This window comes from Cnephaeus nilssonii (genome assembly GCF_951640355.1).
Source record: "Cnephaeus nilssonii genome assembly, chromosome: 5".
Lineage (NCBI taxonomy): Eukaryota > Metazoa > Chordata > Mammalia > Chiroptera > Vespertilionidae > Cnephaeus > Cnephaeus nilssonii.
In genome coordinates, this window is record NC_137076.1 from 53,582,748 (window position 1) to 53,610,349 (window position 27,602).

The 27,602-nt window shown below is 35.8% G+C and overlaps 1 protein-coding gene across 3 annotated transcripts in view; it reads left to right on the forward strand.

Annotated features, from left to right (window-relative positions):
- The window catches only part of LRBA (LPS responsive beige-like anchor protein), a 563,043-nt gene that overhangs the window by 354,028 nt on the left and 181,413 nt on the right, over window positions 1-27,602 (forward strand). For all 3 annotated transcript variants that reach the window (XM_079771501.1, XM_079771500.1, XM_079771502.1), the window contains exon 41: window positions 27,271-27,388. In XM_079771501.1, the coding sequence (XP_079627627.1) occupies window positions 27,271-27,388 (118 nt within the window). The remainder of the gene's footprint in view (window positions 1-27,270; window positions 27,389-27,602) is intronic.

Consider the following 27,602-nt stretch of genomic DNA (forward strand, 5'->3'; position numbering starts at 1 on the left):
GTTGTGGTAGCGGGAAAATGTGGTATGGAAACCTATGTCCAGCTGTCTAATATATTTGGAGAAGATAGGAGGAAGAGGAAGTTCATGGAAGGCTTCTTTGAAAAATTGACATTTAAACTGTAAATTAAAGAACAGGAATTTACTAGATACATATGGGAAATGTATTCCAGACTCAGGGATAGATGCTAAGCTGAGAGGGAGTTTACTGGAGCTGGAGGAATAGAAATAACTGTAGTGTGGTTGGAGCTTAGAGTATAGGGAGAAGGTTGCAGAAGATGAAGTTGGACAGGTAGACAGATGCTTGTTAAAGGAATTGAGCTATTCTAAGCGTAGTGAGTGACTACTGATGAGTTTTAAGCCAGTAGCAAACCCAATCAAAAAGTTAATTTGGGATGATGCTTGCTTTATTTATTTATTTATTTATTTATTTGTTTATTTATTTGTTTATTTATTTATTACTGTGTGTGTTTTTTTAAGATTGAATGTATTCGGTTGACATTGGTTAATATATATAAAATTATATAGGTTCAGGGGTACCTTTCTGTAACATATCGTCTGTATATTGTATTGTGTGCTCACCACCCCAAGCCAGTCTCTTTCCACCAGCATTTATCCCCCCTTTACCCTCTTCTACCTCTCCCCACCCCCCATTTCCCTCTGGTAATCACCATACTGTTGTCTGTGAGGTGTTTTCCCCCCCCTTAATCCCTTGATGTTTGTCTTTTAAGAGGACTCTGCTTTTCAGAGTACCTTTTATATTACTTTAAAATATAATATAGGTACATATTAACATATAGGTACATATTAACATATATCTTATTAATATATAAGATATATTTTAGTTGCCCTTTTAGTATAAAATGATGGCTATTTATTGAGGTATCTGATAATGACATGCTACACTTCAGAAGGTTAGGACAGGTTTGACCATTTTGAAGTGAGGATTGTCTGGTACACTTGCTAACGAAGAAAACCCTTCTTAGGGAAATAATCATAGATATAATGATCATGCATATCTATTTTTCTAGGATCCATCCAATTTGAAATATTTATTCTTATAGATGATTTGTCAAATGATGTTTCCCCAATTTGTATTTTAGAAAATACGTTTACTATTACCTTACATAAAAGTTTCTGTAATTATCCTGAATTTCTAAAAAGATAAATGAAGGTTATTTTTGCATCTTATACTTCAAGAACATATTTGTTAAAACAGATAAAGGGATAAGGGAATCATATTCTAAACTGCCTATTTGAACAAAATAAAAGGAGGGAGTATGACAAATTTCATTCACTTAGCTGGCAGTGGACTGTATCTCTTTTCTAGGTGTGAAATGTTATTCCTAGACATTAAACAAATTCAGGATGTATTCCCTCGTGCAAACTGCCTGCTGGCAACAAGATATAGGAGTTCAATGTGTATACAGAGATAAGAATGACATGTAATTTGTGTTAGAATTTGACTGTTAATTGTGTATAAAGCTGTGGCCTTTTCAAGTCCAAACATTTGGCAGGGTTGTTAATTGGGGAAAAGAGAGGAAGTTTGAATGAAATTACATGTAGAATGATAGACATTTACATAATTAGCAAAGCCCTTTGAATTAATAAATATTTCTCCAGGTTTTATTTTGTTTGTTTGTTTGTTTGTTTTTAGGGTGGGCAGGTTAATATTTCCACTTTTGGTTTTGGTAATAAGGATGGCAATTTATTTGAATTTTTGTGTTTTAGTGGCATGTCTCAATATAAAATTATTTTGGTCTAACCTTTTTTTGGTCTAATTTTTTAATACCACCAATATATCTCAAATATTCTTAAGGTTTTCTATAAAATTTTTAAAATTTCTTTTTAATATGATTATGGCTATTTCATTACCAAATTTATAATTATATGGAACAAAATTCTGAAAAGGTTGAGTAACTTTAAGTTATTAAGATTGATTCTGGATTTGTCCTTTAGGCCATTCTTTTTAAAAATATATATATTTTATTGCTTTTTTTTTACAGAGAGGAAGGGAGAGGGATAGAGTGTTAGAAACATCCATGAGAGAGAAACATGGATCAGCTGCCTCCTGCACACCCCCTACTGGGGATGTGCCCCCAACCAGCCAAACCGGTTAGGGCTAATAAGGCCACTCTTATCTGGGTGTTATAGGTGGCAGGAACTTTTCTAGAATCTCCAATCCCTTATTTATCATTTCATTACTTTATAATAACTTTACTTTTACTCTGCTTTCTTCTCTATAGCTATAGAAAACAAACTCAGTATTCATTTATTTGTAGGGTGCTTGGCACATGTCTGGTACATAGTTAAGCATTTAATGAATGTATCCCAAATGAAAGGTAAAAACTACAAAGAAAATACTATAATACATGAAGTAAGAATTTTACATGTGTTATCTCATTTAATTTGTCTAAAATTGAACTTGGGTTTTGAACTCGGGCAGTCTGATTCTAGAATTGATACTCATACCTATTGATTGTAGTCCCTGTGGGGAATTGGGGATGGGTGGGAGAAGAGGAAATGTCTAGAGGTATCTTTGTGAGGGAAGCAGTAAAACCATTTGCTGGAGACTTGTTTCAAAAGTAAAAAATTGGTTCAAAAGTACTACAAATTGTGAAATACCATTCTAAAGTTTAATGTGTGATTCAGACATAATATATTGCTTTATTGATTGATTTTTAAGAATGCAGTGGAAACCATAAAAATTGACACGTTTTGCCAAATAAGTTATTTTATATCTAATATATTTTTCTTTTTAGATGATTTTCAATGAGTATATTTGATATTATCTTCTGAACTCTTTTATAAGAAATTGTTGGAATAAAATTAGGCTCAGGGGCATATTTTAAGAAGACATTTAAACTGCCAGGCCCCTGAATTTTGGAAGGCAGCAATTTTCACAGCTTAATAAATAGACACAAACACACACAATTTAACTAATTTTTCTTGAAGATAGGACTAGCAATTAGATATATAGTTTTGTCTAATAAGCTGTAATTGGAAGTTTGTAGGTTGGAATCTGGGAGAGTTTTTATAGGTGGAAGGGTCTCAGCTTAGACTTCCCTTTTGCTCTGTGTCTTTTCCTTTCTCTTATTCTTCCTGGAACTTAAACATAATAGTTGGAACAAACCAAGAAAGTCGGAGACCTCAGGCTTTATGTTCTTGAGCCACTGATCTGGTAAATGGCTACCTTTGGATTACCTTCGTTATTTGACAAGAAATAAAAGTTTCTAATTTGCTTCAAACATTTTTTAGTTAGGTTTTACTTATAGCCAAACATACCATAGTTGATACAGACACCATTAAAAATATCATTATGATTTTCATTTACTGTTTTTTATTCAAAGTTGTTAAATTAATACTGAAAATCAGAAAAGTTATTTCTGATTGTACATCTCTACGGTTAAAACTTTTAGAGCAACACAATAGCTTCAAATTTTGGTTTAATGCTGTCTAGTTTCTAAGCAGGATATTCTGTAAAGTTGATTTTGCTGATAAAATAGAGCTTTCTTACTAGGTTTTGGGTTTATAGCCTCTATTAGATAACTACGCTAATTTATACAGTTGGATAATGGCTACATTTAAATAGTCTTTTTATTTATTTATTGGAGGGAGAGAGAGAAACATCACCTTGCTGTTTCACTCATATATGCATCCATTGGTTGCTTCTTGTATGTGCCTAGACCGGGGAAGGAACCCCACAACCTTGGTGTATTGAGAAGACACTCCAGCCAATTGAGCTTACCTGTCCAGGGCTACATTTAAACAGTTATAAAGGAAAAACACTTTCAGGAAAGCATAAATTGCTGTTTTAATAAGGAATATGTTATAAACATTCTTATAATTGCTTATTGTTGAGCTACTTTGTAACTGCACAATTAACCCAGGCTAGTTTATAATACTTGATAGGATGATTTAGAATCTTCAGTTTAATTGCTTTTAAAAATGTTGTTCAACATACTACCTATAACATTATTTATTGTACAAGTTTGAGAACACAAAAATAATTCTCAGCTTATATTATTAAAATATCCATTAAACAGAATATTTGATATTCATTTATAAGTGGCAGGAAATATAATAGAAAATACTTAGGAGTAAGTTAGTAAGTAAGCTATTTAATATGCTACAAGTGACATCAAAACCATAATTTAAAAATAAAGAATGAAATACTGAAGAGTAGAATGATTATTTAAAATAATAAAGCAATATTTGAAGTACATAAATGTTTTTATGCCTTCATTGATATTGTTTGATGGACTGATAATCTAAAAGGTATTCCTAGAGTTCCATTTCTGATAAAATATACACAGGTCCAGGAGTGATGAAACAAATTTGAATAGTCTTCTTAGAGATATCTTCCTCACTTCCACTTGTGACTCTATGGTATAGATGCATATCAGTTTCTGTTCTCTAGACTACTTCCCATATTGAGTGGGGTTCAGGCCAAGTTAATGTATACTATTCTGGCATGTTACTTTGAACTAGAGTTGCACTGTGCAATCAGTACCATTTCCAAGTAACTATCTAGAGCAGACATATCACTTAACATGTGGAGTGATATGTCTGCTGGAGTCCTCATGTAGTAGCTGATTTTTTAACATGCATGTAAGAATTAAAACTAAGTTAATACTGTGAATTTTCTTTTAACTTTTAAAAACTAAAGGCATTTATTTCAGTTCAAAACTCCTGTACTACATTTATTTCAGAATGGTTCCCAATATTAGATATCAGAATTAGAACTGTGTTTTGAACTGAATAATAAAAGTAGTCTAAACTGAAAAACAGAAGTTACTTTAGAAATGGAGTTATTGATGTAAAAGAATAATTATTTATGGGCTAACATTTTACAGATGAAGAAATAGAAATATTAGTAACACACTCAAGGTCAGATGTAGTACATGGTAGAACCAAAATTTAAACCTAGGCAGTTTGTTCCAGAGTCCATGCATTTTTTAAATTAAATCACTTAGTTATTTTTTAATAACGATGAATTTCAGGCTCTTTATTGAGTTACATGGTGTAGAAAAAGTGCAAAGAGTTGTACAACTTGCTGACTTTTTGTAGACTGGACAGACCTATGAAACCAGCAACCAAAACCGGAAGTTAACATTACCAGCCCCAGAGCCCTCACTACCACATTGAAAATGCCAAACAATTTCAAAGTAACTTGAATAACCAGCTATCTATCCCTAAATACTTCTTTGTTTCTCTAGGATAACATAAATTTCTACATAGACCAAAATATTATTATTACCTAACAAAATTCATAACATTACTTAATATTATTCCTAATGTACATTAAATGTATTGTCTTGTCTCCAAAGAATATTCCTTATTATTTGGTGGCCCCAAAAAGGATCTGATCAAAGACTGGGCTTTTTTATTTTGTTATTTTGCCCCATAAGTCTTTTTTATTCTAAAAGAATCCTTTATTCATGACACTCACTTGAAGAGACTACACTATTTGTCTTGTAGAATGTCTCACCCTCTGCATTTATCTCTTTGCTTTCTTACATATATATTAACTAGAGGCCCGGTGCACAAAATGCGTGCACTGAGGCAGGGGGTCCCTCAGTCTGGCCTGTGCCCTCTCGCAGTCTGGGACCCCTTGGGGGATGTCCACCTGCCAGTTTAGGCCCAATCCCCGAGGATCACACCTAAACCAGCAGTCGGACATCCCTCTTGCAGTCTGGGACCCCTCATTCCTTACCGCCCTCCTGCTTGCTCCTTACCGCTTGGCTTGCTGCTCCTTAGTGGTAGGCTCCTTACTGCTGGGCTCGCTGCTCTTTAGCCCTGCTGCGGAGGCGGGAGAGGCTCCCACCATCGCTGCTGCACTTGCCAGCCATAATCTTAGCTTCTGGCTGAGTGGCGCTCCCCCTGTGGGAGTGCACTGACCACCAGGGGGCAGCTCCTGCATTGAGCGCCTGCCCCTGGTGGTTAGTGTGCATCATAGTGACCAGTCATTCCAGTCATTCTGCTGTAATGGTCGCTTAGGCTTTTATTATATAAACTAGAGGCCCGGTGCACGAAATTCATGCACGGGGGTCCCTCAGCCCAACCTACACCCTCTATAATCCAGGAGCTCTCAGGGGATGTCCTACTGATGGCTTAGGCCCATGGTTCTCTGCTCTCTGCAGGGCCTGGGGGTTTTGCTGCAGCAATGGAGATGAAGCCCCCATGCCCTGCTGTCTACTCTCTGCCTGCTGCCGCCATGCGCCATGCGAAGGAAGCCCCAATGCCCTGCAGTGTGCTCTGTCTGCCAGGCCTGCGGACTTCGCCAACACCAACACACTAAGGAAGCCCCCATGCCCTGTTGTCCGGGCTCTGTCTGCGGGGCCTGGGGGTGTTCCCGGCGCCACCTTGCTAAGGAATCCCCCAAGCCCTGCTGTCCGGGCTCTGTCAGCCGGGCCTGGGTCTTCCCTGCTGCCTCCGCGCTAAGGAAGCTCCCAATCCCTGCTGTCCAGGCTCTGTCTGCCGGGCCTGGGGCTTCCCCACCATCACCCTGCGAACGAAGCCTCCATGCCCTGCTGTCTGGGCTCTGTCTGCTGGACTTGGCGGTGTTCCCGCCGTCTCTGCGCTAAGGAAGCCCACAAACCCTGCTGTCTGGGCTCTGTCTGCTGGTCCTGGGGCTTCCCCACTGCTGCCACGCTAAGGAAGCCCCCAAGCCCTGCTGTCCGGGCTCTGTCTGCCATGTCTGGGGGCGGATCCAGCCTCGCCACTTGGTCCTCGCGAACCCCGGCGGGGCTGACAGGCCCAGACACTGCAGCAGCGGTGGAGCGGGGAGGCTGGATCTGCCCCCTCCGGAGGCAGATTCAGCCTCACTGCTCCGGCGGACAGGCCCGGACACTCCAGCTGTGGGGCTGAGGGGACTGGGCACTGCCATCTTGTGGCTATGGGGGTTGCCATTTTGTCGTGGAGTGACAGTTAATTTGCATATTACTCTTTTATTAGATAGGATTATTTAGCTTGTACTTCTATTCTCTGTAATTCCTATAAACTGGAAGTTAAATGTCAATGCTTAATTAGATTAAAACACATATTTTTAGGTAAGCTGTGCCATAGTTGATGGTACCTATTTCCTGACCCACTATTATCATGTAAAGCTGCTCTTAACCTCACCAGCTCTGGAGGTGTAACACTAGCTAGCATTCTGTCTTAAGAGTGAAAGTATTTTATGCTATAAAATGTCTTTCTCACTGTCTTTCAGGTTATTTAGGAAACAGTAACATAGGAAAATATAGAATGTTAAAGGTAATTTCTATCTTCAATTTAGAATATTGTTACCTTTGTTTTAAAAGTAAATAGTTCTCCATGTTGGTGGGGCAAAGCATTACCCAGCTAACAAGAAAGCTTTAAATAATGTGTTTTTCTCTTAGCCGATAAGTTGGGAATACTGTTTGCAAAAACAATAATTAAAATTTGTTCTTGTTTGAATGCTTACATTGTATGTATATTTCAATGTAGAAAGAGACCCAACAGAGGAGAAAATTTTGAGAAATGACTAAGCAATAAAGATATTGATAAACTAAGAGAAAGGTCAGGAATATAAAAAAACTGAAACCATTATGTTTAAATACAAAAACACATTAATAGGTAAAGTGTATAAATAAAAATGTTTTTAAATTACCACATTTTGCTATTGGCTATTAATTACATGAAATGTTGATTTTAAGAAGAAATGGGCTTTCATTAGTTTGTCACAGTTTTATCCCACTAATTCTGTCAGCACTGGAGCCAAACCTTTGCATGTTTGCTGGAGTCCTCATGTAGTAGCTGATTTTTTTTATCCTCACCTGAGGGTATTTTTTCATTGATTTTTAGAGAGAGTGGAAGAGGGAAAGACAGAAATATCAATGTGAGAGAAACCCATTCATTGGTTGCCTCCTGAAAGAGCCTGCAATGGAAGTAAGTGCTCTTGACCTGAATTGAACCTGGGACCCTTTGGTCCTCAGTCTGATGCTCTATCCACTGAGCCAAACCGGCTAGGGCTGTCGTAGCTGATTTTCCTGACTCATTAGCTGGATGAAGTCATTTGCTTTTAGACAGTGGTATCTGATACTATTCAGTGATGTTTACAGATTGAAATGAAAACTTTTGCATACATGGGCTTATTTATTGATTCTTTTCCAATTTTTACATGCTAAATAGTATTAAAATGATAATATCTCCTTTTTAAAAGGAAAATATATTTTCAATATATAATATAAACTTAATATATTCTTATAGGTTCTTTGTAGGAAAGAAGAATTTAATAATTTTAGCTTATTATAATATTTTGTGTAGTTTACAGAAAATAAGGATTGTTTGTGGAAAACATAGTGTAATTATGACATGTAATTCATGCCTAACATGACAGATATCTTAAAAACCCTCCACTAACAGAAGAAGTGTAAAATCATGCAAAAGGAGAGTAGGCTTATTCATAGGGACTGGATGATTGTTCTAAAAAGTCTTAAATATGTGTAAACAAAACCTGATACCTGTTCTTGATTCTGCAATACCAAAAGATTGAGTATATAATGCTATAAAGTTTAATGATTTCATAATTATTAATTATTTTTGATATTTTAGAGTCAATGAATAAAAGGAACACATTTTTTAAAAGAATAGTATAAGAAAATAGGTTTACATGTATATTACAGGTTTTCTTTTCCATAATAAACATGTGTATTATTCTCAACAAGTGGTACAATTTAGGGGCTCAAATATTGATATTAAGTCATTTGCTAAATTTCTTCCTAGAGTCAGAAAATTTTTTCAGGATGATAGGAAGGTAATATTAACTGAGCCTTGATTATCTGGTTAAGTTTTCTAATATTTTCTGTAAGTCTAGTTTTTAGTCAATTGGGGAGCATGCCCATTTACAAATAGATGAGAGATACCTACTTAAATTAGTAGAAAATCTTTTCTCCACAATATGATAGCTATTTCCCCCCTAATAGTTATAGGACCATTAGAACTCAGTACAAGTGCTTGTGGTAATGTATATAAAAATGTTGTATGATTTTAGTAGTCATTGTTTCTTTTCTCTTTTGAAAACTAGTCTAATTGTATATTAAATTACAAAAGGCTAGTTTTAAAGTCTTAAATCAGTATGCCTTTTCTATTTTATGTATATACCCATTCCTTCTGTTTTATATGACAGTTATAGACTTCTTCACTAATAGGGCTTACATTAGAAGATAAGGCTGCATGTAAACAAATTAACTTTTAAAAATAGAGAGCAATTTCATCTGTAATAATGTACCAATTCATAAATCATCACTAGTATTTTTTTCTTGAAGATAAATGACACATCATATAACACATACTATTAGGTATTCTAGATGTCTTTGTGTTCTGGGAGATAAGACTCTTGTATTATTATACCCTAATAAAATGAGTTAATGTTTTAGTATTATCGATAAAAGAGCACTTGGATATATTTAATAACTGAACTGAGAAACACTTAATTTTAGTTGTCTGTAGCAATATAACACAAATTCTCCTGTAAAACAAATTGCACTTTTGGAATATATTTTAATGTGTATTCAACAAAGGAGAAAATGAGGTGATTGAAGTTCAATTTGTAGCATGTTATTAACCATTTCCGCTTGACTAGATGAGTAAAAGGATAATGGATGAGGGTTTTATTATTACCTTTCTGCTAAAATGAAGTGGTATAAAAGATAAGGTGATGAGATTAATGAACATAAGGAAAAAGAGTAATCAATCAAGTTCTAAGAAGGAGGTGATAATGATAGTACCCATAAGATGGGTTCGAGCACACCATATGAAAAGTAGAGTTTATCATGCAGTTTTCACTACACTGTTGAAAACTAAAGGTTGTGGCTAGAAGACAGAACTAAAACTAGTAATATATATTCAATCAGACATGCATGAATTTGCATTTAGGTTTCTGTGGTGCACATGGTAGAGATCTATCACAGCAGCTGAATTTCTCACATCCGAGAGCTAGAAAGTGTATCTTTTGGGTCCCTGTGTGATGTCTTTAATCACTAGAATCTAAACATAAGACCTTCTGTTGGACTGCAGTTACAGCTAAGCATGGAGTGTCACTGTCCAAGTCACCTTAGTTTTGTATTTACTATTGATACTTAAAAAAAAAAAGACTTCAGAAAGACAAAGTAGTTTTGTGGAGGTAGTTGATTTCATAACAGTATTAATTCAGATTGTGACCATCCATCCATTCAGCAAAATTTGTTGAGTGCCTACTATGTGCAGGAGCTCTATTTTAATTTTTGAGACTGTACCAGTAAGGAAATATGGACAACATACTTCTCTCATTGAGCTTATAGTTTGGTGTGGATAGACATAGAAATAAAGATGTCTGTTGATTGCTAATAATCACCAAAGAGAAAAATAAAGTAGTAATGACTTAGTAATGTGCTGTTTCAGAAGAACCCTGAATGAAGTGAGGGAATAAGCACGTGGCTGTCTAAGGAAACAATGTCCCAGGTAGAGGGAATGGTGAGTGCAAAGGCCTATAAGCAAAGATGTAGTTGGAAAGGCAAGGAGGCATGGTGTTTCTGGGAAGTTAGCAAAGTGGGATTGAGTTGCAAAAAAAATCTAGAAAAATGAAGAGTTATGAAATAAAGGCCAAAAAAATTGTGTTTAATTATAAGGATAAATTAGTCATTCAGCAAATATGTATTGAGTGCCTGAATCTATTCCCATTTCTGTGGATATCCTACTGAGAACCAAGTCCTTGCTCCTATGTAGCTTCCATTCCAAAGGCATGAGGAAGAAAAATAATAAGTAAATAGATGAACAAGATAATGTCAGGTAATACAGTACTTTGAGGAAACAAAACTGGTATGATTGGCTTGGAATAGAGGCATATCAAGATTCAGTTTTAAATAATTAAAGTTATTGACATTTCCCCCAATCTCATCTTATTCCTGAATTAAAATCCCAGTAGTGTGGCCATCTGATTGTATGTTGGAATTTCATATAAATAGATATGGCAGGATTAATGTCTTGCTCAACTATATTTTGTGTTTGTTTTAAAACTTGGTTCTTTCTTATTTTCATTGTTTTCCTTTCCTTTTTACTTTTTTTAAAAATTTCTTTATTGATTAAGGTGTCACACATTTGTCCTCATCCCCCCATTCCTATCCCACACCCCTCCCCATGGATGCCCCAACCCCCTGTTGATCTTAACCATTGGTTAGGCTCATATGCATGCACTCAAGTCCTTTGGTTGATCTCTCCCACCTCTCCCCACCCTCCCCTACCCTCCCTCTGAGGCCCGATAGTCCGATCGATGCCTCCTTGTTTCTGGTTCTGTTCTTGTTCATCAGTCTATGTTGTTCATCATTTCCCCTGGATGAGCGAGATCATGTGTCACTAGAAATATACTTATAAGAACTGAATGTGAGACGAGCAATAATAGTTATGCTGACAGGCAAATGAATCAGTCTGTAGTGAGTTTCTTTCTGGACCAACAGTTCTTTTGAGACCCAATTTCAATGTCCACCAGTTCCGGGTGAGGCCACGCGCCCCTGGGTACTGGTGAAGCTAGATTCCAGGTCCGGGTGAGGCCGTGTGCCCCTGGATCCGGGTGAGGCCGGGTCCCGGGCCCGGGTGAGGCCACGCGCCCCTGGGTCCGGGTGAAGCTGTGCCTCTGGGTCCGGCCGAGACCAAACCAGAGGGAGTCGGACCTGCATTACCACCATTTGTCCACCATCCAGAGCTGAAAAGTCAGTCCTTTTTACTTTTAAGAAAGTAAGACATTACCTGCCTAAAATATCTAATGTTGCTGGCAGACTTTTTGTTACCTAAAAGCAGTACTCTGCCCCATGCTTTGACCCACTGCTCTAAGGTAACCTAACTGCCTTTTTACAAAGTATGGACTTATGCTGCTATTTTTAAAATTATCAACTTTAAATATTAAAGGCTTCCTTTGTATGGAAATTGAGAATATGTCCTTCTATCCTATTCCTCAAAATGATTTCCCCTATCCCTATTCTCTGTATATAACTACATCACAACCTTAAGTTACAAGTCAATGTGTATATGTAGTGACTATGTAAATAATGGTCATTATTGAAAACTATGTAAATAATTGTCATCAAATGATCTATCACTTCTGTATATTTACCTTAAGTTTTCCCAAGTCAGGGTTAGGTTAGGAAAAGAACGTATTTTCCATAACTCAAAAAACAAAGAATGTAATACTTGGAATAGAGGCTAACATAACCAGTGAAAAACCGTTGATGGTTTTTAAGAACGTGGAAGTACAGGAATTGAAGGTGAACCACAACTCCTACTGGAGATCAGTGGTTTATGAGTTTCTTCTGCCATCTAAATATTTTGCAGATGCTTTCACTGTGGGCTCTACACTAAAATCTGCTGGCAAGGGATTGAGGAAATACAATTTATAAGTTTCCAGTTGCTACTATACAGGATAGAGCTTAGAAGAACAGGGATGGTGCTGAGAATAAACAGCATTTCCTAGCACATTTTGTTGTCTTTCATTTTCTGCTCCAGCATCCCAGATGGTTTGCCTTTCAGGCATGGCTCATCTTTCACTTTAGGATATTTGCTGCATTGGAATCTCTGCCTTAATGTGGATCTTATTTCATTCATTGTCCTGGGCACTAGGTAGACTCTTTACATTTTGAGACCTGTGACCTTCAGTTTTGAATTTTTTTCCCCTTCTCTGATTCATCTTTAATTTCTGTGTAATCTCTCTCTCTCTCTCTCTCTCTCTCTCTCTCTCTCTCTCTCTCTCTCTCACACACACACACACACACACACACCTCTTCTATTTCTGTGACAGTTTTCTCAACATTATCTCTTAGTCTTTTCATGGAAGTTGTTATTTTTTAACTTAAAAATTTAATTGCAAAGAGTTCTTTTGTTTCTCTTGGTTCTTTTTTTTGGGTGGAGGGATAGCATCCAACCTATGTTAATATGGTTGTAAGATCTTCTGTGTTTTGTTGTTGTTGTTGTTTTAAGTTTCATTCTGATCTCTGTATTTTCTTTCTCTCTTTGAGTTCTTTTTTCTTTTCTTTTTCTGTTTGTTTTGATCTTTGTCACGTTGGAGCCTTTTCTCAAATGGCTTGGCTGTCACACGCAGCCATTTCCGACCAATTGGAAGCTCTGTATTTATAGGTAGGTATGTTTCTTGGGCTTTTTCTCTTTTGTTGGCAGCCTATGAGCCCTCCTGTCTATTCACAGACCCAGTCAAGTATCAGCATCTGAATGCTTTTTTAGGCAGACCATTCAGTTTCTCCAAATAAGAACCTTTCATTTTTTTGTAACCTATCTGAATGTCTGTCTGCTGTGCTGCACACCTGAAACGAATACAAAGTATTGTTGCATGCAGACTTTAATAGGAAAACCCCACAGAGGATTCTTCTTTTACCTTCTGAAGCCTGTGTAGGGAGGTGTAGGGATAGAGTAGAGGAAGCGTAATGAGAACAAATAGGGAGGAGTGGGAAGTCTGTTGACTTCTTTGTGCTTCGTTTAGGCCATGCACCTTTCCCCTATTTTCCACTGTTCCTGGGGTCCCTAAGTTATCAGCAAATCAATCTCAGGTTTCCCATGGGGGGTGAGACAGGAGAGAAAAAGAGTGAACTAGCTCTTCAGCTTGAGAGAGAGGTTTGGAATCCAGCTAGTCTATAGACTTTTTTTTTTTTAATATATTTTATTGATTTTTTACAGAGAGGAAGGGAGAGAGACAGAGAGTTAGAAACATCTATGAGAGAGAAACATCGATCAGCTGCCTCCCGCACACCCCCCACTGGGGATGTGCCCGCAACCAAGGCACATGCCCCCGACCGGAATCGAACCTGGGACCCCTCAGTCCGCAGGCTGACGCTCTATCCACTGAGCCAAACCGGTTTCGGCTAGTCTATAGACTTTTAAGTGCTGAGAACCTTAGGAGAGCTGCAGAATGAATTAGGTGACTTCTTATCAGTCCTCTTGGTGACTATTTAGGTTGTGACTGGTTCCTTTTGCTAAAATAATGACCACAGGTATGTATCTGTATGTCTTCTGTAATGCTATTGAGATCTCTTTGCCACTGTCTTCCTTTCAAATACTCCTTTGCTTATTTGGATTGATGCCTTTTTTATTCCTTTCTACTGATTTCATTGAGCTTTAAGTTAATAGACATGAAGAAATTTGGCTACAAGTAATTGAAACCCCAAATAAAAGTATTTTTACAAAAATAGGTATGTATCTCTCACCTAACAGATAGTTATTGATATGGTTCACCTGTTCAGTCATGCTCTCATTTATTTGAATCTTGTTTTGTTTCTATTTCTGAATATGTAAGATTAGTGAAACTCTGGACTCTGTTGCATTTACCAAGGTAATTTTACTCTATGAGTAGCTTTCCAGGTAGCCAGCCTCTCTCCCTCTAAATGGTTTGCTTCTTTCTTCTAATAGCAAAATAAGTGGCAAGAGAAAAGAAGTCAGAAATTTGAGAAGATATAAAGCTTATTTGAATATGAAAAGAGATGTATGCTTGTAATGGCTTTTGTTGTCTGCCACCTTAGAATACTATGGTTTATATACTTTTATTCGGATTGAAATACCAGAGATTTAGAGGATGTCCTAGTGTAAAAGAGAAGTCAGATATAGATGTATATTGAACAGTTGGTGGTTTGCAAAACATAGGAAATATCTTTATCATTATATTTCTGAATCTTGGTTGTTCAAACCTATGCCATAATGTTTTGATGACAGTGTAACTATCTAAAAGGAAGAATCTACAGGAAAACAGAAACATCAGCTAAAGTGAACCTGTGTTTCCTAGTATTGTTGTGGAGCTATGTGGTTAGTTTGAATGATGACCTAATCTATGTCAGAGGCAGGTAGGCCATTTATCTAGGACACAGCCCATTTTCACACACACAGTCACTGAGGCTGAATTATTTGCTATCTCAATGGGTATTATAGATTGAACTTGAAACTCTGATAAATGGTCATCAAAGTAATGAATCTTTTGGACTATGAAAAAAGAACATAACTGAAAATATATGAAACCAAAATGTGTTCTCTTAGAAGGAAAAAAATAAAAAGTCAGAGTATGTCATCTGCTGCCTAAGGAACAGCATAAAATAATATTTTGTGCAGTTTTCCAGTATATAGAGCATGAAAAATGCCTCCAAGGCTCACTTTAGCTGATATGTCACATGAAAATATTAATAGAAAAAGTTGGGTATACATCCATTTTCAATAATACAGATTTTAAATCTATTTAAAAAGAAGTTTGCCATTAATAGAATTGAACCTGTATAATTGGACAACATTAAAGAGATCTTGAACTTTCTGAACAAATCTCAATATATACACAGACTACTCTCTACTTACACACTTTGAATTAGTAACTTCTCTAAAAATGATTGTTTCTGTGTGGTCCTGGGGTTGAGAGGAGAAGAAGCTAAGAGGTCTTTTGGCCTTAGATGATTAGAATTCAGAGTTTTTCTATGATTCAGTTATTTTGGGGGCAGAATAGCTCTTTGTGAGCGAACCTAGGAATCTAACGAATATTTATAACATTGTTTCAATGGGACTAATTGCTAGTGTGTGGACTGGGTTTTGAAATGTATCAGGTTTGTAGGTTGAAGGGATTATCTGCCCTTAGCCTAAATACAAAACTTAAGCAACATTTTTTTTATTTTTGCTTATAATGCTGCTTACTGTATTTCTTCATGTGTGAAATGTATACCTACAACTATAGAACCCTTAGTAAAGTTTAAGAAGCAAAGTCCATATTACTGATAAAGGTACAAAATACCTGAATTGTGCTTTTGAATTGGTTTATTTTTCCATTGAGTAGAGCACAGTGAAATCAGTGTTTATGTGTGTTGATCTTGGTTATTCCTTAGAAAATTTTGAATTCACAATTAGCCTGCGCACATACCACACCATGCCCAGTCCTCCCTTCATGTTTATTGAGGTAAAATTGTGTTGAAATAAATAGTGGAAGATGCCTGTGGGTTAATTGCTGTGAGGAAAAGTATGGATTATAATCGTTTGCCTTGGTGTAAAGTGGTGTTGGGAAGGAAGGTAGTATGGATTCCTAGTGATCCAACTGTAAGGTAAAATCAATCTCTGCTACTACTATCCTGCTCCAGTTATCCCATTTTATGACTAAGTATATGAATATAGGCAACTGCTCTGCTCTGTCCTTGGGTAATAAATACTACTCTATACTTGTCTTAACAAAGCTTGAAACAACCCTGAAAAGGAATAATCTGATCCACAAGTAAATTAGCTGTCTGCTAGAAAAAAACTTGACTTCTCTCTGATGGAAGACAAAAACATCTAAGAAAAATAATTGTGAGTCCTTATGGATATGAACATTATTATTCAATTAGAGGCCCGGTGCACAAAATTCATGCACGGGGGTCCTCAGCCCAACCTACACCCTCTATAATCCAGGAGCTCTCAGGGGATGTCCTACTGATGGCTTAGGCCCACTCCCATGGTTCTCTGCTCTCTGCAGAGCCTGGGGGTTTTGCTGCAGCAATGGAGATGAAGCCCCCATGCCCTGCTGTCTGCTCTCTGCCTGCTACCGCCATGCGCCATGCGAAGGAAGCCCCAATGCCCTGCAGTGTGCTCTGTCTGCCAGGCCTGTGGACTTCGCCAACACCAACACACTAAGGAAGCCCCCATGCCCTGCTGTCCGGGCTCTGTCTGCCATGTCTGGGGGCGGATCCAGCCTTGCCGCTTGGTCCTCGCGAACCCTGGCGGGACTGACAGGCCCAGACACTGCAGCAGCGGTGGAGCGGGGAGGCTGGATCTGCCCCCTCCGGAGGCGGATTCAGCCTCGCTGCTCCGGCGGACAGGCCCGGACACTCCAGCAGCGGGGCTGAGGGGACTGGGCGCTGCCATCTTGTGGCTATGGGGGTTGCCATTTTGTCGTGGAGTGACAGTTAATTTGCATATTACTCTTTTATTAGATAGGATATACAAAAAGTTACTTGAAATGCCAAGAAGCAGGTGAATGTGATTCTAGGAGAAAAATCATTCAATAGCAAGAGTCACAGAAGTGATAGAGATTATGGAATTTAAAAATCTATTTTTAATATGTATTGCATTTTATATTTATAATCTCTCCATTCCAGAGGATGGACCTTAATTTCACTTTAGCCACTTCCCTCCAGGGGGAAGTTGTTGCTAGAGCAGTGACAACTTCCAAAGAATAGAGTAAGGGAAGCTAATAATAGTAACTTGATTTATTATTATTTTTTAATCCTCACCTGAGGATATTTTTCCATTGATTTTTAGAGAGTGGAAGAGAGAGGGAAAGACAGAGAGAAATATCTATGTGAGAGAAACACATCGATTGGTTGTCTGCTGCACCAGCTCCTACCAGGGCCCTGGCCGGGGAGGAGCCTGCAACCAACGGATGTGCCCTTGACTGGAATTGTACCCTGGACCCTTTGGTCTACAGGCCGACACTCTATTCAGTGAACCAAACTGGCGAGGGCAATAGTAAATTTGCAAATGTTACTTTAACCATGTGATGAATGTTACCATTACTAGTGATATTTGGTGGATATCATATAACTACTTCATACACAATGAGTACAGAGGCACTTCACTCTGTTGTTTTCTAATGTTTAACCCCATTCTAATCCTGAGAAAAATAGACAAACCCAGATTAGGAACAATCTATAGACTTTCCCAGCCAGTATTCTTCAAGATTATTAAAGTTATGAAAAGCAAGGCAAAACTGAGAAACTGTCACACAGCAGAGAAGACTGAGGAGACTTGAAAAGTAAATTCCTTCTGGTATTTCTTATTGGATCCTAGAATAGAAAGAGGACATTTAATGGAGAGATTTGTAAAATCCAAATAAAATCTAGAGTTTAGTTAATGGTAAAAAGAAATAAAAAGAAATTAAAAGATTAATATGGAAAAATACTATTATAAATATACTCAAAATTTAATGCAAAACATGAACACCATAAGGAAACATAGGCAACCTCAATACAAAAATGGAAACTATAGTCCTGGCTGCTGTTTCTCAGTGGTTAGAGTGTCAACCAGTGTACCGAATGTTCGCAGGTTCGATTCCTGGTCGAGGTCATGTACCTGGGTTGCAGGTTCAATTCCCATCTGCTACCCAGATCCTCTTCTCTCATACTTAAGTGATATATTAACAATCTAGTGTGTATCCTTTCATATTTTGCTCCATTTTCATAGAAACTTATGTGTTGTTTGGGCTTTTTTCATTGATTTAGAAAAATGAAATTCTGCAATACACATTTCTTGGTGTGTTGCTTTTCTCACTCTACTATATATTGATGGTGGATATCGCCCAAGTCAGCTGAAGTAGCTTTTTTCAATCTTTTCAGTGAACGAAGAAGACATATCACACTTTTTCAACCATTTTCCTAATAACATGCATTGGATTTTACAGTCTTATTTTCCATTTTTGTTTTATCAGGATGAAAAATGTGGCTATTTTAATTTTTGATAAATATTATAAGATTACTTTCCAAAGGGGTTTTAGATTTCATGTTTGCATTAGAAGTATATACATTTCTTGGTAAATACTATTTTTATACATCATTGCTAGATTTTATTAGTTTATGGCTTATTTAGAAGTTCTCTATTTTTATTTAGTGATGACATTGCTCATCAAGTTTACTTTTTTAGACTCTTGCTTAAGTTTTTGGTATTAAAGTGGGGCTGACTAAAATGAATTATGGAGCTTCAAAATTTTTTGCCTTTGTCCTATAGTAATTTTTTAAAATTGTAATTTAAGGTTAGGTAAAGGTTAGCTGTGAACCTGTTCTGAGAGAAATTGCCTTGCTATAATTATAGTAGACAGCAAATCTTACCTAATAATAGACAAACATGTAAATTGACCATACCTCTGCTACGCCCACAACCAATCAAGAGTGAGTATGCAAATTAACCCGCCAAAGATGGTGGGTTAATTTGCATATGCAGGCGTGGATCGGCCGGGCGGGGCGGGGCGCATGATATGAGAGGGAGGAGGAGGGGCGGAGGGAGCTACACGAGTGGTGCTCTGGCTGGGAGTGAGGACTTGGCAGCTCCCGGGCGGCCGGGAGTGAAGCCAGGGAAAGGAAGGCCTATTCTTGCATGAATATTGTGCAACGGGCCTCTAGTATATTATAAATTAAGATTCTCAAATCACATGACTTATTAAATCAGTTTAAAGCACACAATGAGAAGAAAGGGAAGTGAGATAAACTAAGTTATTATACTAAGGATAGAGTGCAAGCAGACTGGAAGAATCTGAGTACTTAAATCCTGTTTATACAACATTGACATGTCCTTTCTCTTTCTCTGCCTCATCAGCCTATTGATAGTATTATGAATACCCGTGTTTTGGTTTGAACTAGGGAATGCACACATGGAAAATGCCACAGGCCATGAAAACTACTTGCTCTATTGAAGAGTTGCAGCAGCAAGTGTCCCTGACCACAGCTGAATAGTTAGTTACTGCAAGCTAATAGTTTGTTTTGCCGAAAGCTCACGAATGCTGACAAGATATGAGATTCCCGGGTCAGAGACAAAGATCTTTCTTATAGCACAATTATGAGGTGACTTAGAGGGGTGCTATGGACAGAATTATGTCCCTCCCCCCATTCATATGTTAAAATTCTAACCCCCATTGTGACTATATATGAAGATAGGGTCTTTAGGAGATGATTAAGGTTTTATGAGGTCATGAGCTTGGCCCCCTAATCCAGTCAGACTGTTCTTGTAAAAAGGGGAAGAAAGAGCTCCCTCTCTCTCCATTAGAGGATACTGTGAGAAGGCAGAGATCTATGAGCCAGGAAGAGGGTTCTCTCCAGGAACCAGAACTGGTAGCACCTTGGCCTTGGACTTCTCAGTTTCCAGGACTGTGAGAAATATATTTCTGTAGTTCAAGCCATCCAGTCTGTGCTATTTTGTATGCAGTCTGAGCAGACTCAGATAAGAGACCCAGGTAGATACTGTATACCCCAGTGAGTTTATATCCCAGTTGAGCAGTGTCAATCTTCAAGAACCCTAAATGTGTACACTGGGCAGTAAAGTCTGGCCTTTGTTCCAAAAGGTATCATTATCTTTATTACACTGGGCAATAAACAAACCTGCCCTTGGCTCTAAGGGAGACATTATCTGTCTCTTCCAAGGCTGTTTACTATACAAACTAGCATTTTGTTTTTTACTTCTGTACTCTGTTCTGCTTGAAGAACAAAAGGCACATTTCTTGAAGATACACTCTTTATTTAGTTTAAATAGCTTACTCACCAGAGAAACTTCCAATCATATTATATCTGCTACAAAGAGATAAGTAGTTTAGCTACAGGCTGATATTATTCTAACTTGAAGCTTTGGTTGATATATCTAGGGAGGATTTTTGATAACAATCTGAGGCTGAGATTGAGTTCATAAGGTAAGAATTGGCATTGAGAAGAAAGATAGTGCTCATTGATTGTTTTTACAGCATATATTATAGAACAATCTAATATATTTAAAATTAGACAGTTTTTATTAGTGGACTTAAATCCAACTCTTTGTTAAGGAGTAGAAAGCTCAACTTCAGAGAGTCAGTCTGTGAAATAATAGGCAAAAATACTTCATAACTTGATTTCAGTGACAATAGCATGTTACTGATAGACATTTTTGAGAAGTGATTAGGAATCGTTCCAATCAAAATAGAAAAATTATTGCCCAGCCGGTGTAGCTCAGTGTTTGAGTGTTGACTTATGAACCAGGAGGTTAGAGTTCAGTTCTCAGTCAGGGCACATACCTGGGTTGCAGGCTCAATCCCCAGTAGGAGGCATGCAGGAGGCAGCCAATCAATGATTCTCTCTCATCATTGATGTTTCTCTCTCTCCCTCTTCCTTCCTCTCTGAAATCAATAAAAGTATATTTATAAAAATAAATTATCATTTTTTATTACTGTTTTCCCCATATCATACCTGTAAGGAAAATTTAAATATATATATAAATACAAAGTTAGGCATAAGTGTTAAACCATTTTGGGGGGAAATTAGCTAACGTAAGGTAATGTTTTAGCCTTTCTGTTATTTTAAGAATATAGATCAATACATAAATTTATGCATGTTTATGCTTAACTTACCTTATTAATAAAATGAAAGAGTATTGGTGTAATTATCTTATCAAGGCATTTTTTTTAATTAGACAAAACTCTTTACTGGATAAAGGTAATAAAAACTTGCTAAAACACCAGACTATATCTTTTAGTAACATTTTTATTACTTCAAAACATTGAAACTTTTTTCTGCAGATAAAAGGTAATTCCTTTATCTCTTATGCTAAAATCAGATGTTCATACTTGGTTTATGATAAAGTTGACTTTGTTACTTTGTTTCATTATGTTTATATCTTAAAAGGTAGCATATGCAAACCCATATATGTCTATTTTAATTTATGTAGTTATCTAAGTTCAATCTACTCTTTTTTTGAAAATTTAATACCTAGCTTTTTACTTCATGTACTGCTATGAAAAATAAAGTAAGATGCAGTCATGGTCCTTAATATTGTTCTTGAATATTCTTTTGTGGTTTACTTTTGATTCTTGTCTTCTTTAAAAAAAAAAGTAATCAGACTGCAGATATAGTTTCTTACAAATAAACTAAATTAAAAATTAGTAGAATGATTGATAAATACCTTCTTTTTTCTGCTTCTTCATGACCATATTTGGCTTTTGACTCATTATGATACATATTAAATGTTCAATAAATGATTGCTTTTTATGCTACATCATTTATAATGCAAATTATTTTTAAGCTGAAGAATATTGAAAATAAAACAGAACCAACTAAAGATTTTGAATTATTTACAGGCCCAAGGCTTAAAGGTGCATCACTCCAGCACAAATATTAAATTATGAAATGGGAATTTCAGTTTGCCATAAATCTGTCTGCCATAGCAGCTTAAAATAAAATAGTCTTGCCCATCTAAAGCAACATCAATTTGCCAGTCAGTGCTTCATGTATCAAAGAGCGTTCTGTGAAAATATCAATATCATTGGTTAATATAAATGAAATTAATTTTTAAAGCTGGGCTAAAGGTTGACATCTGAAAAATTGCATTACTTTGCAGAAGAGAAATTTCTGTCTTCTAGTGAAATTTCAGGTCATGAGGGCAAGTAATTTTCACAATCTTCAATGGGAGCCAGTGAAATATGAACTTCATTGTCACCTAGCCCCAAAGCGATAAGATAAAATGAGCTGATACATCATTTGCTGTGGTTTTATCATCTCCTTCAGTAATTGGAAGAGAAAACATAAGAGTGTATGTGTTTGTATGCTCCCCACTTGTCCCTCCCAGCTGCCCCATCATCCACACCCAGGCTAAAACCATTTTAGCCCAATCAATACAAAGGTCACATAGCATTTTATTTATATATTTTTTATTTTTCATACTGACTAAACTGCCAAGTAGAACATTAGAGTAATGAATATGTTTAATTGAACTTGTCACCCATGAAAATACTAAGGAGAATACTGTACTGCATCATAGTACTAGTAAGCAGAAGGAGGAAATTTACTATAGAGATGAAAGAAATTACTCATAATTAATTTAAAAGTTAATTTTCTTTTGTATTCGTATTTTTGTTAGCATCATTCTGTGTGTTTTTTCAAAGTATGCTGATATATATTTAATAACAAAATTACCATATTATAGTTTACATCACAGTAAACTATATGTCATTTTTACATTTAAAAAAGACCTTTCAGTTTTATTCTTATATCTGAAAACTTAAAACTAAAAGTCAAATGGTTGGTGATGAAGTAAATCCTAAACCAAGTAGAATTCAATGTTTCTAGAAAAAATTAAGTGCTTTGCTTTGACACCAAGTTTCAGAGGAAATTGTATGCAACAAAAATCTAAAAGCTATGTTAATAATAGAGTGGTATAACTTTCAAGTACTTGCATAAAATTTAAACTAGCTTGGTAAAATTATTATAAATAAAACATTTGCACATATATTTAGTGGTGAGTTGATATTGAATGTTTTCAACATGGGTTTTTATTTTAAATACTATTTTATTAACATATAATTTTATGACTAATTTATCATTATATTCTATAAAATGGAATATGATGGAATATGAATGTTTTCTAGACTTTCCTAGCAGCGGTGTTATTACTTAATTGATGGCATAATTAGTTTGTATTTTGTATACTAAGTTTAAAACATTTTTCTTGATGTTAGATATATCCTTATTCTGGAAATGGTTTTGTTGTGAAAATTAAGTACTTAAATTTTGTTGATGTATATTATCTGATTTTATTTCTGTTATCAGATTGTTCAAAAGTCAATATGGAATTGTCAGAAATAGTAAAACCTCTCCAAATATTGGCCAATATTTGGGACTAGGATATGTAATGTAGCTTTAAACATTAAGAATAATATAAAAATATGACTCCCAAAATATTTTTAAGGTAAAATATGTTATCACTTTTTAATATAATTCCCTTACAAAAAGAACTTTAACACATTTAAAATTTATTGGTGGTAATTGTTGTTTTTTTAATGAAACCTTTTTCTTTCCTTTTGTGAAACAAATATTGCTTTATTTTCAGAGACTAATTTAACTCTGCTTTTAAAAATGCCTGATATTCATGCATTTGGGCAATAAAGGCATGTTTCTATTTTTGTTCTTTCAAAAGGATGAGAAAATAGATGAAGGTTTTTATTTGGATACATTTATAAGCTTTGCAAACTGAATGGTTAATGGAAAAGTATTAAAAAAAAAAAAAAGAAGAAAAAAAAAGAAATGCTTTGCTTTCAAGCCAGTAAATGCAACAGGGTGAAGAAGTTTTCATGTGTAATCATAGTATCTTGTTTGAAGGGTAGAAGAAGGAAATGTGTGTATTAATGGGGGAAATAACATATTTTTCAGGTATAAATTTTAAAGAAGATATGGTAGCTTTTTTCAATGTAAAGAAATAGTATATATGTGTGTTTGTATTTAAAATTAAATACTGTTCTTTTCTCTCTAATTCCCTCACCTCAACATTTAACTAATAAACCATCTTGTTGAAACAAATTATTAAAAAGTGAAAATTGAATTTTCTACTAATAATACTACTCCCAATATTTAAACAAAGTGGTGAACATTCAAAGAGAGTGCTGTGAGCTTAAGCTTTCAAGCTATTCTGGACTTGGGGTCATAACTGCAGAGCAATGGTAATGATACGGTTTCCATAGCAACTGATTCATTGGAGGGCTAGACCTCTGTCTAGGGTGCTGTCAGTGGATGTGGAGTTTCAGTGAACAGAAAGTCCCAAAGAAGGGTCTGCTTCTACCTAATCCAGTTTTAATTGAACCCTAGAGACTTTGAAGTGAAGCCTCGGACCAGGAATATACTATTCTGATAAGAAATAAACCTCTTCCTTAGCTAGGCCTCAGCTGCTTTTCAGTACTGACACCTTTTCCTAATGAATACTTTAAAGTAATGTTATTGTATCAATTTCAGCTAGTAATTCTGTTAGTTAAGAGAGTCTTTGTTTCTATTTAAAACCCTAGCTATCTTTACCATAAGCATAGATTTTAATATTTTTGAAGTCAGGGTAGTTTTTTTTGTGTGTGTAAATTTTCAGTTTTTGATGCCTTTGGCAATTTTAAATAATTTTCTTTCCTCCTATTTCTCTTTCTCAGAGTTTTAAAAAATTAACAGACCTGCTTATATTTAACTTTGGAAGCATACTGTCGTATATTCAATATGACACAATTTGTGAGATTTGAAAACAGTACAAAAAATGCTGGATATTATTTACAAATATACATGTACTAATAGTATAAAAAATTACATGGGAACAATGCGCCTCAAACCAAGGGTAGTGATTGGCTCTGACAAAATAGGAAAATGGGATCAGGAAGGGTTATACATGGGAATTTCAACACTATCTGAAATGCTTTATTAGTTTCTTAAATGTATGTGATAATGTGGCAAAATGTTAGGATTTTATAAGGTTGAGTAGTGGGTACATCGGGCTCATGTCATTTTCTGTAATTTTGAATAGGTTTGACATTTGGCAATAAAAACAAATTTTTTAGGAGCATGCCACTTGCTGTATTTTAAGTAGATTTTTTAAAAACTATACTGCTTAATGCAGTGGTCGGCAAACTCATTAGTCAACAGAGCCAAATATCAACAGTACAATGATTGAAATTTCTTTTGAGAGCCAAATTTTTTAAACTTAAACTTCTTCTAACGCCACTTCTTCAAAATAGACTGGCCCAGGCCGTGGTATTTTGTGGAAGAGCCACACTCAAGGGGCCAAAGAGCCGCATGTGGCTTGCGAGCCGCAGTTTGCCGACCACGGGCTTAATAGAATGGGATATAAATTGAATTTTTTGATTAATTGGAAAATGATTTTAATACATTGAAAACTGATATAATAATGTTTTAGTATACTTATTTTAGTTAAAAATTAGAGTATCCTAAAGTATAATTAAAACTGTAGTTGTATGACCATGCTCTTGCAATGATTGACATCACCATCATGAGCAACAGGTCTTATTATATAGCTCTATAGGTATAAAAGATGGACTTTTCAGACCAGTGTGTGATATTCTTAACATATCACACAGCTGAAAGACTCCCCTGTTTTCTTTTGAGTTTCCTCTTTCACCTGTAACCCAGGTGCAGGAAAAACAAATGTAGTTTATTATAATTTCTGATGAGTTGAGTTCTAGTTTAACAGACATTTAAAACTCTTTTTTAGGGATGTGACAATGTGCTATATAAGTAAATTCTGGACTTTGGGATTTGAAAACCTGGATGTATTCCAGACTCTGCCACTAACTTCCCAAGTGACTTTAAGTATTGAACTTGTCTGGGTTTTAGTTTCCTTACTAGTAATTGTTGGATAGATGGGAAGAGTATGTGTTACAGAACATATATTGGATTCTCTCCAATTTGATAAGTCTAGGGTGAGAAACTCAAATGCCACTGGAAACTAGGGAGATAATAGTAAATGAGTGAAAGGGTGGAAACTGCAAAAATGGAGAGTGCATGCCAGTTTTCATCACGTGGCATATAATTCTAAATTTGACAGAATTCTAGATTTGACAGATACTTCACTTTTTCCTGAGAAACAAAAAAAAAAAAAATGTGAATTTTATATCCATTTTCTCATGGACTTTCAACACTTGAAATTTTGTTAAATATCATATGGCTCAAACAAAAGGAAGATGGAGGTTAGACTACCATTCATTCATTGATTTAATTATTCACAAACATCTGTCTGTTGTCAGATAATGTTATAGGAAATGGAAATAGAGTGTATTCAAAGTCTCTGCTCTGGTAGAACTTAGATTGTAGGAAAAATTCTTGCTATTCATTACTTTTCTTCTCTTTGCTTATTCCATCTTTGTCCCTACAATGCAATGTCATAATCAAATTTTGTTTTATTTATACTTTTTTATAGATTTTACTTTTGAGGGAGATACTTAAATGTTTAATTTGCTTTTATGGATTTTCACCAGGTTTTGATAGCAAACTCATCTCATTTTTTTTATTAATATTATGTGAAGTACTGTGGTAGAGAAATTTCACATCTGGTTTTTCTTCAACACCTTCATAGTTAAGCTTTTGAAATGAACTTAAAAAAAAAAAGAAAATGTGAATAACAAAGCGACAAAGTGGCTTAGGACTAAAGACAGGATTACTTTTAGTTGGCAAAGCATTCTAAGCTACTGCATCTGTCACATGGGATGACAAGAATTGTAACAAGTTACTCTGACAACCATCTACTCCATAGAGAGATTATGCTGAGTTCATTTGCAGGTTTGTGTTTAGCCTGGCTGACAAAATGATACTTAACCTCTTATACAGTCAGTCTTTGTGCTTTCTGAATGAGTGACTGTTGCCTTAACAGTGAGTGACCTTAAAAGTGTGATTTTTTAAAAAGTTATGCACTTCAATATATTTTTAAAAATATGTAAAAAGTAATTCTGGGTCCATTAAAATCACATTATATATAACTGAATTGTATATGTGATCTTTTCAGGTGTTCCTTCTTTTTAAAGTTTTACCTAAAATTTTCCATGATATGACTCAAAAATCAGTCACTAAATAATGCAGTATACATTTCATGAAAAGAAATAAATGATATCACTGCTTTAGGAAGCCCTCAACTGTACTTCTAAGTAGCTGTTTTATAATTTTACTCTGCTTCCTTTCCATAAGTCTCAATCTATATTTTTAATCTCCTTCCAAATTATTTTAATAACTGTTCATCCAATTCTTAGAAATTATACTGTTTTTTACTTACTTGGGATTATTTTTTCCTCACTAGATCCTGGCATATACAGAAGGGCTTCATGGAAAATGGCTGTTCACAGAGATACGATCAATCTTTTCTCGTCGTTATCTTTTGCAAAATACGGCCTTGGAGATCTTTATGGCAAACAGAGGTAATATGTTGCAGAAGTCTATTGTTAAAAAGCTAACCTCTATCTCTTTGCATTTTTTTTTTAATAGTATATCATGTTGTTTTCATTTTGATAGTATTTTGTAGTCCAGCCCCTGCCCTGCTGACCTCTTTTTTTGACCCACTTGCATATTCATGGCTTTTACTCACTTGGTCATTCTAAGAACTTTTTTGTAGTAGTTTTACTTTGCTGGCCA